General features: G+C 28.4%; 2 protein-coding genes across 2 annotated transcripts; one reads left to right on the forward strand and one right to left on the reverse strand.

Annotated features, from left to right (window-relative positions):
• Positions 1-1,218: 1,218 nt before the first annotated feature.
• OCT59_006987 (uncharacterized protein) lies at positions 1,219-3,319 on the reverse strand (the record flags this gene model as incomplete). Its single annotated transcript, XM_025309973.2, has 2 exons — positions 1,304-3,319; positions 1,219-1,229 (listed from the first exon to the last, which is right to left on the reverse strand). Exons 1-2 carry the CDS (start codon positions 3,231-3,233, stop codon positions 1,219-1,221), a joined length of 1,941 nt encoding a protein of 646 aa, XP_025187695.1. The 5' UTR covers positions 3,234-3,319.
• A 245-nt stretch (positions 3,320-3,564) lies between these two features.
• OCT59_006988 (uncharacterized protein) lies at positions 3,565-11,270 on the forward strand (the record flags this gene model as incomplete). The annotated part of the gene is made up of 11 exons (XM_066140801.1): positions 3,565-3,759; positions 3,827-3,899; positions 4,050-4,586; positions 4,702-7,074; positions 7,181-7,665; positions 7,728-8,264; positions 8,342-8,705; positions 8,779-9,353; positions 9,418-9,948; positions 10,031-10,397; positions 10,481-11,270. 11 exons carry the CDS (start codon positions 3,565-3,567, stop codon positions 11,176-11,178), a joined length of 6,735 nt encoding a protein of 2,244 aa, XP_065998437.1. The 3' UTR covers positions 11,179-11,270.
• Positions 11,271-12,312: the final 1,042 nt, after the last annotated feature.

The raw sequence follows: 12,312 nt of genomic DNA on the forward strand, positions 1-12,312 counted from the left end.
TCAATACTGTATTATCATTACCACTAGTCCATTTTTTAAAATATGTTTTGCATTACATACATTACACCATTTATATCCTTGGTAACATTCTTCACAAGAATTTATAGTTGGATAAATTAATTGTAATTAAATGAAAACAAATTGCAGATTTTATATACAAAATTACAAAGTGTGGAACCAAATATAAAACAAATAAAATAACAAAAATAAATGTAACCAAACAATAAGTCCAAACATGATAGTAGATTGGTGATATACATGCTTACCGAAAATTTAGACCGTCTGCAAGTGATGCTATGATAAACTGCCACATCGATACTGTTTTTTCCGTTCGTAAGCATAGAGCTTGCTTTGCCGATTGGCATCAATGTTGGCAATTCAGACTATTTTCATACGCACATTATTCATAAAGTTTTGTGCGCAACCTATGAAGTCATATGCGCTTACTGTTATTTATTTATTTTATATATATAGGAGCGCATTATGAAATATCGCACAGGCGTCGAAAATTTAAAACTAACAGCTAAGTACGCCGCGCCAACTGCTCCATCACTGCACGTGATTAATGTGTCCTGTGATTCTGGCCAGCATTACGTTTTTAATCAAAATAAATTATTTAAAAAATTTATAATTCCGGCCAGAATTACGTGTAATCGGCAACTGATTCAGCTTTCAGAGGGTCGTCAATCTTTTAGAGAGGTAATGATGAAAAGCAAATTAATATGAACTAAATAATACTAACACATATAGTACCGTTGGAATAGTTGAATTACAATTGAATATTGATTTGGCATTTAGATATTTAACAAATTATCTATCTACGACGTAACCAAAATAATTTTAATTCTTTTTAATTTTTGTATTTGACATCAAAATAATTACGGTATTACGGTGATTTGATGTATTACCGCCCGTCACTATTACGTAAGTAATTCCGACGTCAACTATATTTACACAACAGGTGCTACTGTGCTAGTACGCCAATAATAATCTATATAACCATGATCCCAATTGGTTATAAATTTTATTTATTCTAAATTTATAATAATAAATAAATACATATAAATACATACTGTAAATTAAAACTTGATTGGTATAATTCGTAAAAAAAAAAAAATTATCCTCTAAACGCCCTTAAATAACGATTAATTCTTACCAACTTATCCTAATCCTACACTAATATGTAAATCTTAATTCATTGCCTGGAAAATTTAAACTCTAATGTCTCCCTTTTTTCAAAAAAAAAAAACTTATCATTAATACAATTATATGAAAACTAAAAAAAAAATATTAAAACAAATACCTGTATATGGATCAAATATTGCACACTTAACCAATGGTCTTGTTTTATCGTTACCAATTTTCTTAATTTTTACTTGCCCATGTCTTTGTTTCAAAAAAAGACAATTAGTTTTTTCGGTAGAATATATGCTAACAAATTTTGGAGAAACTGATTTAAAACTATTATATTCCTTCTTTTTAAGAATAATTGTATCACAAGCACTAATGGTATGATAATTTGTAATTATAAGTGTATAAAATGTAAATTCAGGCAAATTTACAACTAGACGTTCCTTTAAACAATAAGCGAATGGGCATGCCTTAATTTTATTATTCTCTTCTTGAACATAATAATAATGTCCGATAATAAGAGATTCATTTTTAGGATATTCGCTTAACACAGGAGTTCCTAAACAAATTGGGACTTTTGAATCATATTCAATTAGATTATCTGTATCTGGTGCCTTAAAATCATTTTTCTGAACCTTTAATCGAGTACTAAAATCAAAATTGAAATCTCTATAATATCCGATTACCATCCACCCAATATTTAATTTACATTCACGCTTTTTAAAGATTTTAAATGGGTTTTGAACACGATGGATAATAAGACTCGGTAGCCTTCCATCAGATAGACAGAGAACTTGGCAAGTAAAAAAATCATTCTTTGATTTCGTTATATCCGTAACAGTTGCAAGAATTTTACAATCAACGTCTTCATTTTTAATAATTTTCTTGATGTCAGTCGGTATCTCCAATTTAAATTGTATTGGTTTTCTATATTCTTCTAAAACAAGATCACATGTTTCGATGGTTGAGTGATGTATTGTTATTCCAACAGACTTAATGATTTGTTCATGTAAATCTTTGGGTAAAAACTGAAAAATACTAATCGGATTGCGAAATTCTATACAATCCCAACGCCTATAATTATTTAAAGAGCCAACCCAATTTCCTATATCTAAATTTTTAATATCATCAGGTTGTTTCCCTCCAATAATTTTCGTATATTTATAGCTATAATCATTTGATTTTTCTTTTAAATGAGTAGAAGTTCTTCCCATTTTTATTTTAAGGTCTTCTATACTTAATTTTCCACTTATTTTACCGGATTTTTCTGTAGAGAGGTTAACTGATTTCGCAAAATCATCATAATGAATTCTTCCACCTAAAATAACTTCGGTTGGAATAAATTGACCGAAATCTTTAACAATTTGCTTAAATTGTTCAGCAGGATCTTCAGAACTTATGGCTTTTTTAACTACTTCAATAAATTCCTGTGTTGCTTCCAAATGCTCAAAGTTCAATTTCAATAACGCTTTACCATACTTTATAAAACTATAAGAGGAATCGGTTTTAACTTGAGATGTTTTATTATTTGATGTCTTAAATGATTTTCCTATTCCTAACTTTACAAAATATTTTACATTAATATCAGCATTAAAAAATAAATTTTTATCCATCATTTCTTCCTCACATGAACTAGAATTAAATTCTCCCGCTTTGCATTCTTCATTACCAATTTCTTCAAATATACAATCTTTCATTTCAAATGCTCTTTTGTCAGCTTTCTTAATTCCATCAGGAGCCATGGTACATCCATAATCTAATTTACGTAATTGGTTCAGAACCTTCCAATTAAATTTTGAACATGTCGTCAAACTTAGAATACGAGTGTCTTCGCTTTTATGCACAATTTCAACTAAAGAAATATTCTCTTCTTCCTCAAACGCTATTTCTGCAAATCTACTATTACCATACTTCCTTACAAACGATAATGTAGAATTGATAATACCCCTATCATCGAGTCGTTGGCGAATTTTTGATAAGTTTTCCGAAAGATTTAATTGAATAAATTGAGGTGGTTGCAATGTTTTTTGGTCTATATATTCTACTGTTATCCCTACATTATTAGCAGTTTTATTGAAAATACCTCCAAAACCAAAAGACATGACAGTAAATAATTTTTTGTTTGTTTATTTTTATTTATTTTATTTTATTTTATTTATTTTATTTTTATTTTTATTTTTATTTTTTTTTAAAAAAAAAAAAAAAGGTTATTCGACGCACAAGATTCTATTGTTACGTTACGTTACCATAAATAAACCAATAAATAACATTCCTGAATTAAACACCCCTAAAAAAATGCTTTCTGGCCAGAATTATGCAGAATTATAAATATAAAAAGATGCTTAATTTCGGAATTGCAAGTTCGGTGACGACTACATAATTATCTGTTCCTTTCACGCAAAAAAAAAAGATTTTCTTATATCTCTACTCAACATGACTACAGATACACTAGAACAATGTGTTAAGAAATATAATCTAAGATATTATAAATATGATGAATTTAATAAAATAGAAGAGATAGGCGGTGGATTAGCTGGTAAAGTGTATAAAGCGAACTGGAAACAAAATGGAAAATGTTTAGTGTTGAAGTCGTTTAGTTTAGACAACGTTAAAGAAATTATCTACGAGGTACGTATCTGAAGAGAGAAACATGAATCAAAGTGTGCCTTATTAAGAATAATTGTTCTATTTTTAGATAAAGTTATATCATAAAGTTAACATTAACGATGTAATGATAAAATTTTACGGAATATCTAAAACCGATTCAGGTAGATAATTTTTATTTTTGTAGTTACTACGGAGCACGATTTAGTTAAATCAATCTTATAACATACTGGCGTGTTCTGCAAACGGAATGTTTTTTTATTCTATTTTATTTTATTTTTTAAAATATTAAAAGATGATTTTGAAATTTTTAGATAAAGAATATTTATTAGTAAAGGAATATGCAGAAGGAGGTACACTTCGTAATTATTTGGAAGCGAAATTTCTTTCACTAAATTGGGAAAGTAAATACGGATTAGCCTTTCAATTGTCAAGTGCAATAAACTGTTTACATGAAAATGGAATAGCACATAAAGATTTACATTCAAATAATATACTTGTCCATCAAAATTCAATTAAACTGGCGGACTTTGGGTTAAGTAGACGTATTAGGGATGCTGGTCAAATTTCATTAAATAAATTTGATACAATTCCTTATATTGGCCCAGAAGTATTTGGTATTATAGGAGAAAATTCACGGTATTTAAATACATCAGAAGAGGATAAGCAAATAGAAAAGCTGAAAAAAAGTGATATTTATAGTATTGGAGTGATATTTTGGGAATTGTCTAGCGGCAAAAAACCTTTTGCTGATATAAAATATGATTTGTCTTTGGCTGAGAGAATTGCGCAAGGATCAAGAGAAAAAATAGTAGAGGGGACACCTGAAGGATATTCTGTTCTTTATTCAAGTAAGTAATGACTTTTACGATAGATTTGGTACAAAGAATGAACCAAAAAACGTAAAATACTAAGAATCAAAGGACGTACCAAATAATAAAACTAATTATTTCTTAATTTATATAGAGTGTTGGAATCCTGATCCGGACGAAAGACCAACAATTGAAGAGATTGTTAATACTTTAACTCCAATGTTATCACAACAAATAATTCAAAATCTTAAACTGAATCATGGATTATTTTTGAATGGGCATAAAATAGAACCTAGTAAGCGAGCCGTACTCTTTGAAGATGGTATATTGAATATGAGTTTATACGAAGGACAACCCATGGTATATACCTCTATAAATGACCGTAGCTCTTGTGACAATTTATTAAGTTTTAATTCTAATGATAATGAGGCTGAACTTAACGAAGCTCTACAACCATCAGATATATGCATCAATTTTCCTATCGCTGAAATTACTTATACCGCTGCATTATCAGAATCATTTTCAAACTTTATGGATGATGGTGAAGGAACATTGTATAAAACATATGGTCATCTATTCGCGAAGAGAGTTTTAACTGGTGGTAAAATATTTATAGATGGCTTTAAACGAGCCACTTCAACGGAAGAAGAAATGTTTAAATCTTTCTTAACTGTAGCATATGATTCAGCCAAATACGATAAAAAAAATCCGTTTAATAATATATCCGCTCTGGATTTTTTCCCAAAAATAAGAACATCAGATGGAGAGGACTTAAGCGAACCTCATAAATTGGCTAATTGGTTGAATACTTTATATCAAATGAATAAGCCTGATATAATTTCTTATAATGACCTTATCCCTATTACTGAAAAAAAATTAAGTTTTGGTACTACAACATCATTAATAGACGAAAAACAACCTGGAATTGCTAATTTTAAAGAAAGATTAAGTTTAAAAGAGTGGGTTGGAGATTCAATATACGCCAATATAACGAAATGGATCAAAGAATTTCGTCTACTTCAAGGTTTAATAGTAAATAAATATTCTTCTGAATTAGAAAATAGCAAGAAAATTTCTATTGATATCGGCAATATTCCTGATATATATTCAATTGATGAATCTTATTTGAAAATTATTAAGCCGACAACAAATTTAGAAAAATTTTTTGTAAATAATAATATATACTCCTTTAGTAAAAATATCGAATCTGATGGTAAAAGTCATGAGGATGGAACAATGATACACTTGACGACAAATTTGAAAGAAAGCTTTAAACCTATTAACATATTTTTAGATAACTCTTTATCAATTAATAAAAAAGCTATTCGATCTAATAATTCAAATTATGGAGATTATACACATTTTATAATGAAATATGAAAAATATAGGATTATATTGAATAAGGATGACATTAATCCTTCAAAAGAATTTAAACAAGCTATAGAGCAAGCACTTGAAGATATGAAACCACTTATATTTTTAAAAGATGTATTTGATGAGTATGGACTTTTTTTCCCGTTAAGTATTATCTTGGGGAAATCTCTTAAAAATACTTTACCAAACTCCTCCTTATCTTCTAATTTCGAGAATATCGAAAAGGTTGATTTAGGATCACCACCATTTGAACCTTTAAGATCGTTCTTAGGAAAATTGAATATTTCTTATTTTTTACCGAAAAAAGGAAATATTGTCAAAATAAGCGATTTACCTGACTGGATACAAAATATGGATGATAATTTAGAAATTATTGAATTTGATAAAGTAATCCCTTTATATAAAATCCTTGAAGCAGGACAACAGAAAAAAATAGATTATATCTTAAATACGAAAGATAATTTCAAAATTATTATGACGGGATTAGTTGATTTAAAAGGTTTTAATATCGACACTGAAAATGAAAAGAGAATAAATATAGATCCTACGTTAGAAGATGAAAATTATGAAGTTTTTGGGTCAATTATTTCAAAAAAAAGTCATTCAAGATTAGATGAATTTTTTGTTACATTTGAATCATACGACTATAGCGGATTTTCTGCGATAATAAACAAATTATCGGAAACAAATATTAATGTAAAAGAATGTTATATTATATGGATTATTATTGGAAATCCTTCAAGTTTATCAGTATTTAGCCCAAAAAATCGGGATTGTCAAGTTGATTATTTTTCCATTACATTACAACCTAATCTATTAGATTATCGTATTGTGACTCCTTTCTCACTATCTCAAGGAAATACTATTTTTTTTAATTCACATTCTACAAATTTTGAACCTAATAAAGGCATCAAATTAATAGATTGGTCTTATAATTCTATTAGAATTGAAATGATTAAACCAATTATTAACGTCAATGAATCAAACAAAGTTTATTCGGCTCGAAGTGTAATTTCTGATAGTTATGATTATAAAATAGGCATTTTTAGTGTATCTTCAGATTACAAAAACTTAAAGGTTGATAATGAAAAAGTGGATGAAATTCCTATTGGGTCAATTGGACACAATTTAACCAAAGAGAAATTTGTAAAAGGTACGATAGATTTATTATTATTATAATTATTTTTTTTCCAACGATTCATTTCAAAAAATCTAATCGAAAGTTTTTTTTTATTGTTATACATAATAAAATAATTAAGAACTGATGATAATTTTTCCATTCACTATTCCGTTTACTAAATTCCTTCCTTTAATTGACGAAATTAGAAACATTCTTAATGAAGTCATTGAGATAACACAAGCAGCTGAATATAATAAAAGAATTTGTAATGCACTAAAGCAACGAGTTCATGCCGTAGACTTAGCCGTGTTTGATCTTAAAGTTCAAAGAAATAATAATCAAGAATATTTTAATGGAAATAATTATCTACATTTGCAAAATTTAATTACTATTATAACAAATATTAAAAAATTTATGAAAAATATTTCTCAAATGATAACTTTGTTAAAATTAAAATATATACTACCAGAAAATATAGAGAAAGCTCTTAAAGAATTATGCGGAGATTTTGACGTTTGTATAATCAAAATAGATGCAACAAATTTTACCACTACGATCAAGGATCAAATTCGTCCCGAAGAAGATGAACAAAACTTAAAAGCCGATCAAGATGATTTAAATAAAGTAAGTTAACATTATTTTACATTATGCGTATAACATATAATTAACTATCCCTATAATTTTAGTATTTTGGACAAATAGTTGGAGTTGACGACAAAGACAAAGAAGAAATGATTTCAAAAATCAATAAAATCAGTATAATGAAAAGTACAATGGAAAAACTTTTGGATAAGCAAATGGATAATGAATATAACCAAAAAAAATCTCAATCAAAAATCGATGAAATTTTTCAAGCACATCAAATAATATTTTCTGATTACAAAAAAACTGACAAGAAACCACGTAAGGATGGGATTGTGACTAAATGGGTTAGTGTTAAAAATGAAGAAGAAGAATATGCATTTAAAAGCATATCTGAGGAAAACAAAATTAGCGTACAAAATCAAGTTATAATTCTTAGAGAACTTCACAATTGGCAGAATATAATAAAATTTTACGGTCTTACTAATTATGAAAATAAATGGTATTTAGTAACTGAATGGGCTGAACATGGAAATTTACGTGAATTTTATACAAATAATAAAAATTCATTTGATCCTAAACTAAAATTACGTATTTCTCTTGATATTGCTCGTGGGTTAAATTTTTTAAGGACTGTAGAGGTAAAGTATAAAGTCTTAAGTCCTTTTGATCGCTTCATTGTTTAATTTGATTTTTTATTATTATTTTTTTTTTTTAGATTTTTCATCGTGATATTAGAGCTGAGAATGTATTGATCACAAATAATAATACAGCAAAACTAACGAATTTTAAATTAAGTCGCTCATATAAGGCAGATACGCAGAATCAAGACAATAATTTAGAACAAATTCGGTACTGCGCTCCTGAAATATTACAGAGGACTTCAGGCTTCAAATACAATAATAAATGTGAAGTTTATAGCTTTGGAATTTTACTTTGGGAAATTTCAGAAGAAAAAACTCCATACGAAAATTTGGATGATTTTGTAGAAATAACTAAACTTGTACTTGATAAATATCGGGAACCATTTTCTGAAAATAGTCAAAAAATGCCGGATGAATTCAAAAACCTAGCACTTGATGGTATGAGGAACAAAAATTATATTTAAATTTCCATAAGATACGTAAGGTATTAATTATTAATTTTTTTATTTAGCCGTTGATCACAACCCAGAATCTAGGCCAAAACTTACAACAATGATTATAGTTCTTAGCGATTGTCTCGAATCTTTCGATTCGCACACATCTTCATCTAAATACATGACACATGCTGAAGCAGCAAAAAAACATGAAATGATCGGTTTAATTACTGAAATTAGAGATCTTCTCGACAAAATCGGTGAAACAGTACAAGCAGCTGAACATAATAAGCGAATTTGTAAAGCATTGAAACAGCGAGTTTATGTTGTGTATTTAGCTATACTTGATCTTAAAGTTCATGGAGACGATAAAGAGTGTTTTAATGAAAATCGTCAATATCTACAAAATTTAGTTGATGTTATAAAGAAAATTAGAGAATTTGTAGCAGATATTTCTCAAATGACAACTTTGTTAAAGTCAAATTATAATCAACCGAAAAATATTGAGAAAACTTTCAAAGAATTATGTAAAGAATTTGACAATTGTATAATAGGCATAGATTTATCAAAATTTAACACTACGATTAAAAACGAAATTCATCCCGAAGAAGAAGCTGAAGCATTAAAATCCGATCAAGACGAATTAAATAACGTAAGCCTATAGTGATTTTATATATTATTCGCAAGTTTAATATTAACATTATTAAATTATTTAGTATTTTGAAATTGCCGAAATTGGAGTTGATAATGAGGACAATAAGAAAAAGCTTCTAAAAGTCAATAAAATGAACAATGATATGGAAGAATTTTTGGACAAGCAAATGGAAAATGAAAACAACTCAAAAGTACATCAATCGAAAAATGATGAAATTTTTCAAGAAAATCAATTAATATTTTCTGATTATAAAAAAACTGACAAAGAACCACGTAAGGATGGGAATGTGACAAAGTGGGTTAATGTTAAAAATGAGGATGAAGAGTATGCATTTAAAAGTATATCCGAAAAAGATAAAAGAAGCGTGCAAAATCAAGTTACAATTCTTAGAGAACTTCACGATTGGCAGAATATAATAAAATTTTACGGTCTTACTAATGATGGAAATAAATGGTATTTAGTAACCGAATGGGCTGAACATGGAAATTTACGTGAATTTTATAGAAATAATAAAAATTCATTCGATACCAAGCTAAAATTACGCGTATCCCTCGATATTGCTCGTGGATTGAATTTTTTAAGAACTGTAGAGGTAAAATATTAGATTTAAAAATTTTATTGGTCGTTAGTCGTTACCTTAATCAATAATTTTTTTTTTTGAAATTTTTTTTTAGATTTTTCATCGTGATATTAGGGCTGAGAATGTATTAATCACAAATACAAAAAATACAGCAAAACTTACAAATTTTAAATTAAGTCGCTCATATAATGCAGATACGCTAAATCAACACCATAATTTAGAACAGATTCGTTATTGTGCTCCTGAAATACTGGAGAGGACCAAAGGCTTCAAATACAATAATAAATGTGAAGTTTATAGCTTTGGAATTTTACTTTGGGAAATTTCCGAAGAAAAAACTCCATATGAAAATCATAATGATTTTGTAGAAATAACTAAACTTGTACTTGATAAATATCGGGAACCATTTTCTGAAAATAGTCAAAAAATGCCGGATGAATTCAAAAACCTAGCGCTTGATGGTATGTGAAATAAAATTTATAATTTAAATTTTCTCAAAAAATACATAATGTATAAATCGTTCTTTTTTTTTATCTGTATTTAGCTGTTAATCACGACCCAGAATTTAGGCCAAAAATTACGACAATGTTTGAAATTCTTAGTAATTGTTTCAAATCTTTTGAAAACTCTTCACACATACCTTTACAAGACAAAAAAAACGTATTACCAAAGCATGTTCCAAAACTACCAGACTTCGAATCATTTAATTACATGACACTCGCTGAAGCAGCAAAACAACATAAAAGGGTTGATAAACAAGGCAAACTCGTCGGAGATATAAAGACTGCATATAAGTGTTTCGAAGCGTATGCAAACTCCAATACGACAACCCGTAATCAAATTATGGCAAAATATTATAAAGCGTATTATATTTCAAAAAAATATGTTGAAGGTCCTCCTGATAAAGAAAAAATTGTTGCTGAACTATTTAAAGAAGTTGCTGATGATAAAGCAAATGAATTTCCTGATGCGAAACTAAAATATGGATTTTGCTTATATAAAGGTGAAGGCGTTGAAAAGAATCTAACAGAAGCTCTCAAATATTTTGAACAAGCTGCTGAACATGGTTATATGGTAGCAATGTATAATGCTGGAAAACTGTACTATGAAGGAGTTAGTGGAATTGGAAAAGTTGTTGTTGAAAAGAATGTTGACAAAGCTACTTATTATATGAAATTAGCTAATTATCATAATTATGAACCAGCTATCAAATTTTGTAAAGATAATAACATTCCATTATAATTTCCTATTATTTATTCTAATAATGAACAAATTTGTAAATTGTAAGTTTGTATATTATAAAAGAAATACAGTATACATTGTATTAGACATAAAAAAGTCCATAATCTTATAATTGAGCCTTTACAAATATAGTATTATAAAATTTTGTGATTTATGTTGAGTTTACTTCATAATTTTAAACTTTAATCATTCGAAATTAAAATGTTTGTTACACGCTATAGTATGATTATGGATGGCAACGGTCAGTCATGGTCAGTCATCGGTCGGTCTTAACCGGTCAAGAACCTTTGACCGACCGTTCTTACTGACCGCTATGGCTGACCGTTTGACCGACCGTTCTTACTGACCGCTATGGCTGACCGTTTGACCGATCGTTTGACTGATCAGTATCAAAAATAGGTATCGGTTGGTCAAAGAACCTAACTAAACGTTTTTATCAAAATGATTAAATGTTACGAACAGAACCCCGAAATATATATAAAAAGGTAAGGTGGCCTTCAAACTTTTTACTAATAGCTATACGCAAGGGTTTTCTATAAGTTCGGTACGCAAAATTACCTCTTACTTTGGATAATTGGAAAAAATACGCAAATTAATTTCCTAACCACCGATCATGTGATTTACCTATTGTTTGTTGATCAAACTTCACGTTTATCCTTAACGTTTATCGAAGAAAAATTTTTAATAACTTTTTATATGTCACATAATTATATAATGTAATGTGCACGCATTACACATTTTTTTGTACTAAATAAAGTGCTACATATTTTTTTGCACTATTAGTTATTTTTATTTATCTCATCAGCCAAATTACAATTACTAAAAATACGTCTGACCGTGGCTAAAAAATCCTCAGGTTGTACGCAAATCAATACCTAACTCCGTAAAATTTCTCTATGCTGGCGACGCAATTATGCACCATACCCCTACATATATATTTCTGGGTCCTTTACGAACCATGATTTCATATTACAGCTGATTTTAAAAAGGTTGGGACACTTAGCAAATTTTAAAGATTCAGTAAAGCTTGATATAAAATAAAAATTATACGCTAATTTTGGAGTACTATTCCGAGAATGGTGGTTTAATTTTATCTTATTTTGAGCTTTACCGAATATTTCTGAGTTCTTTAAA

Source organism: Rhizophagus irregularis, chromosome 15 (assembly GCF_026210795.1).
Source record: "Rhizophagus irregularis chromosome 15, complete sequence".
Lineage (NCBI taxonomy): Eukaryota > Fungi > Glomeromycota > Glomeromycetes > Glomerales > Glomeraceae > Rhizophagus > Rhizophagus irregularis.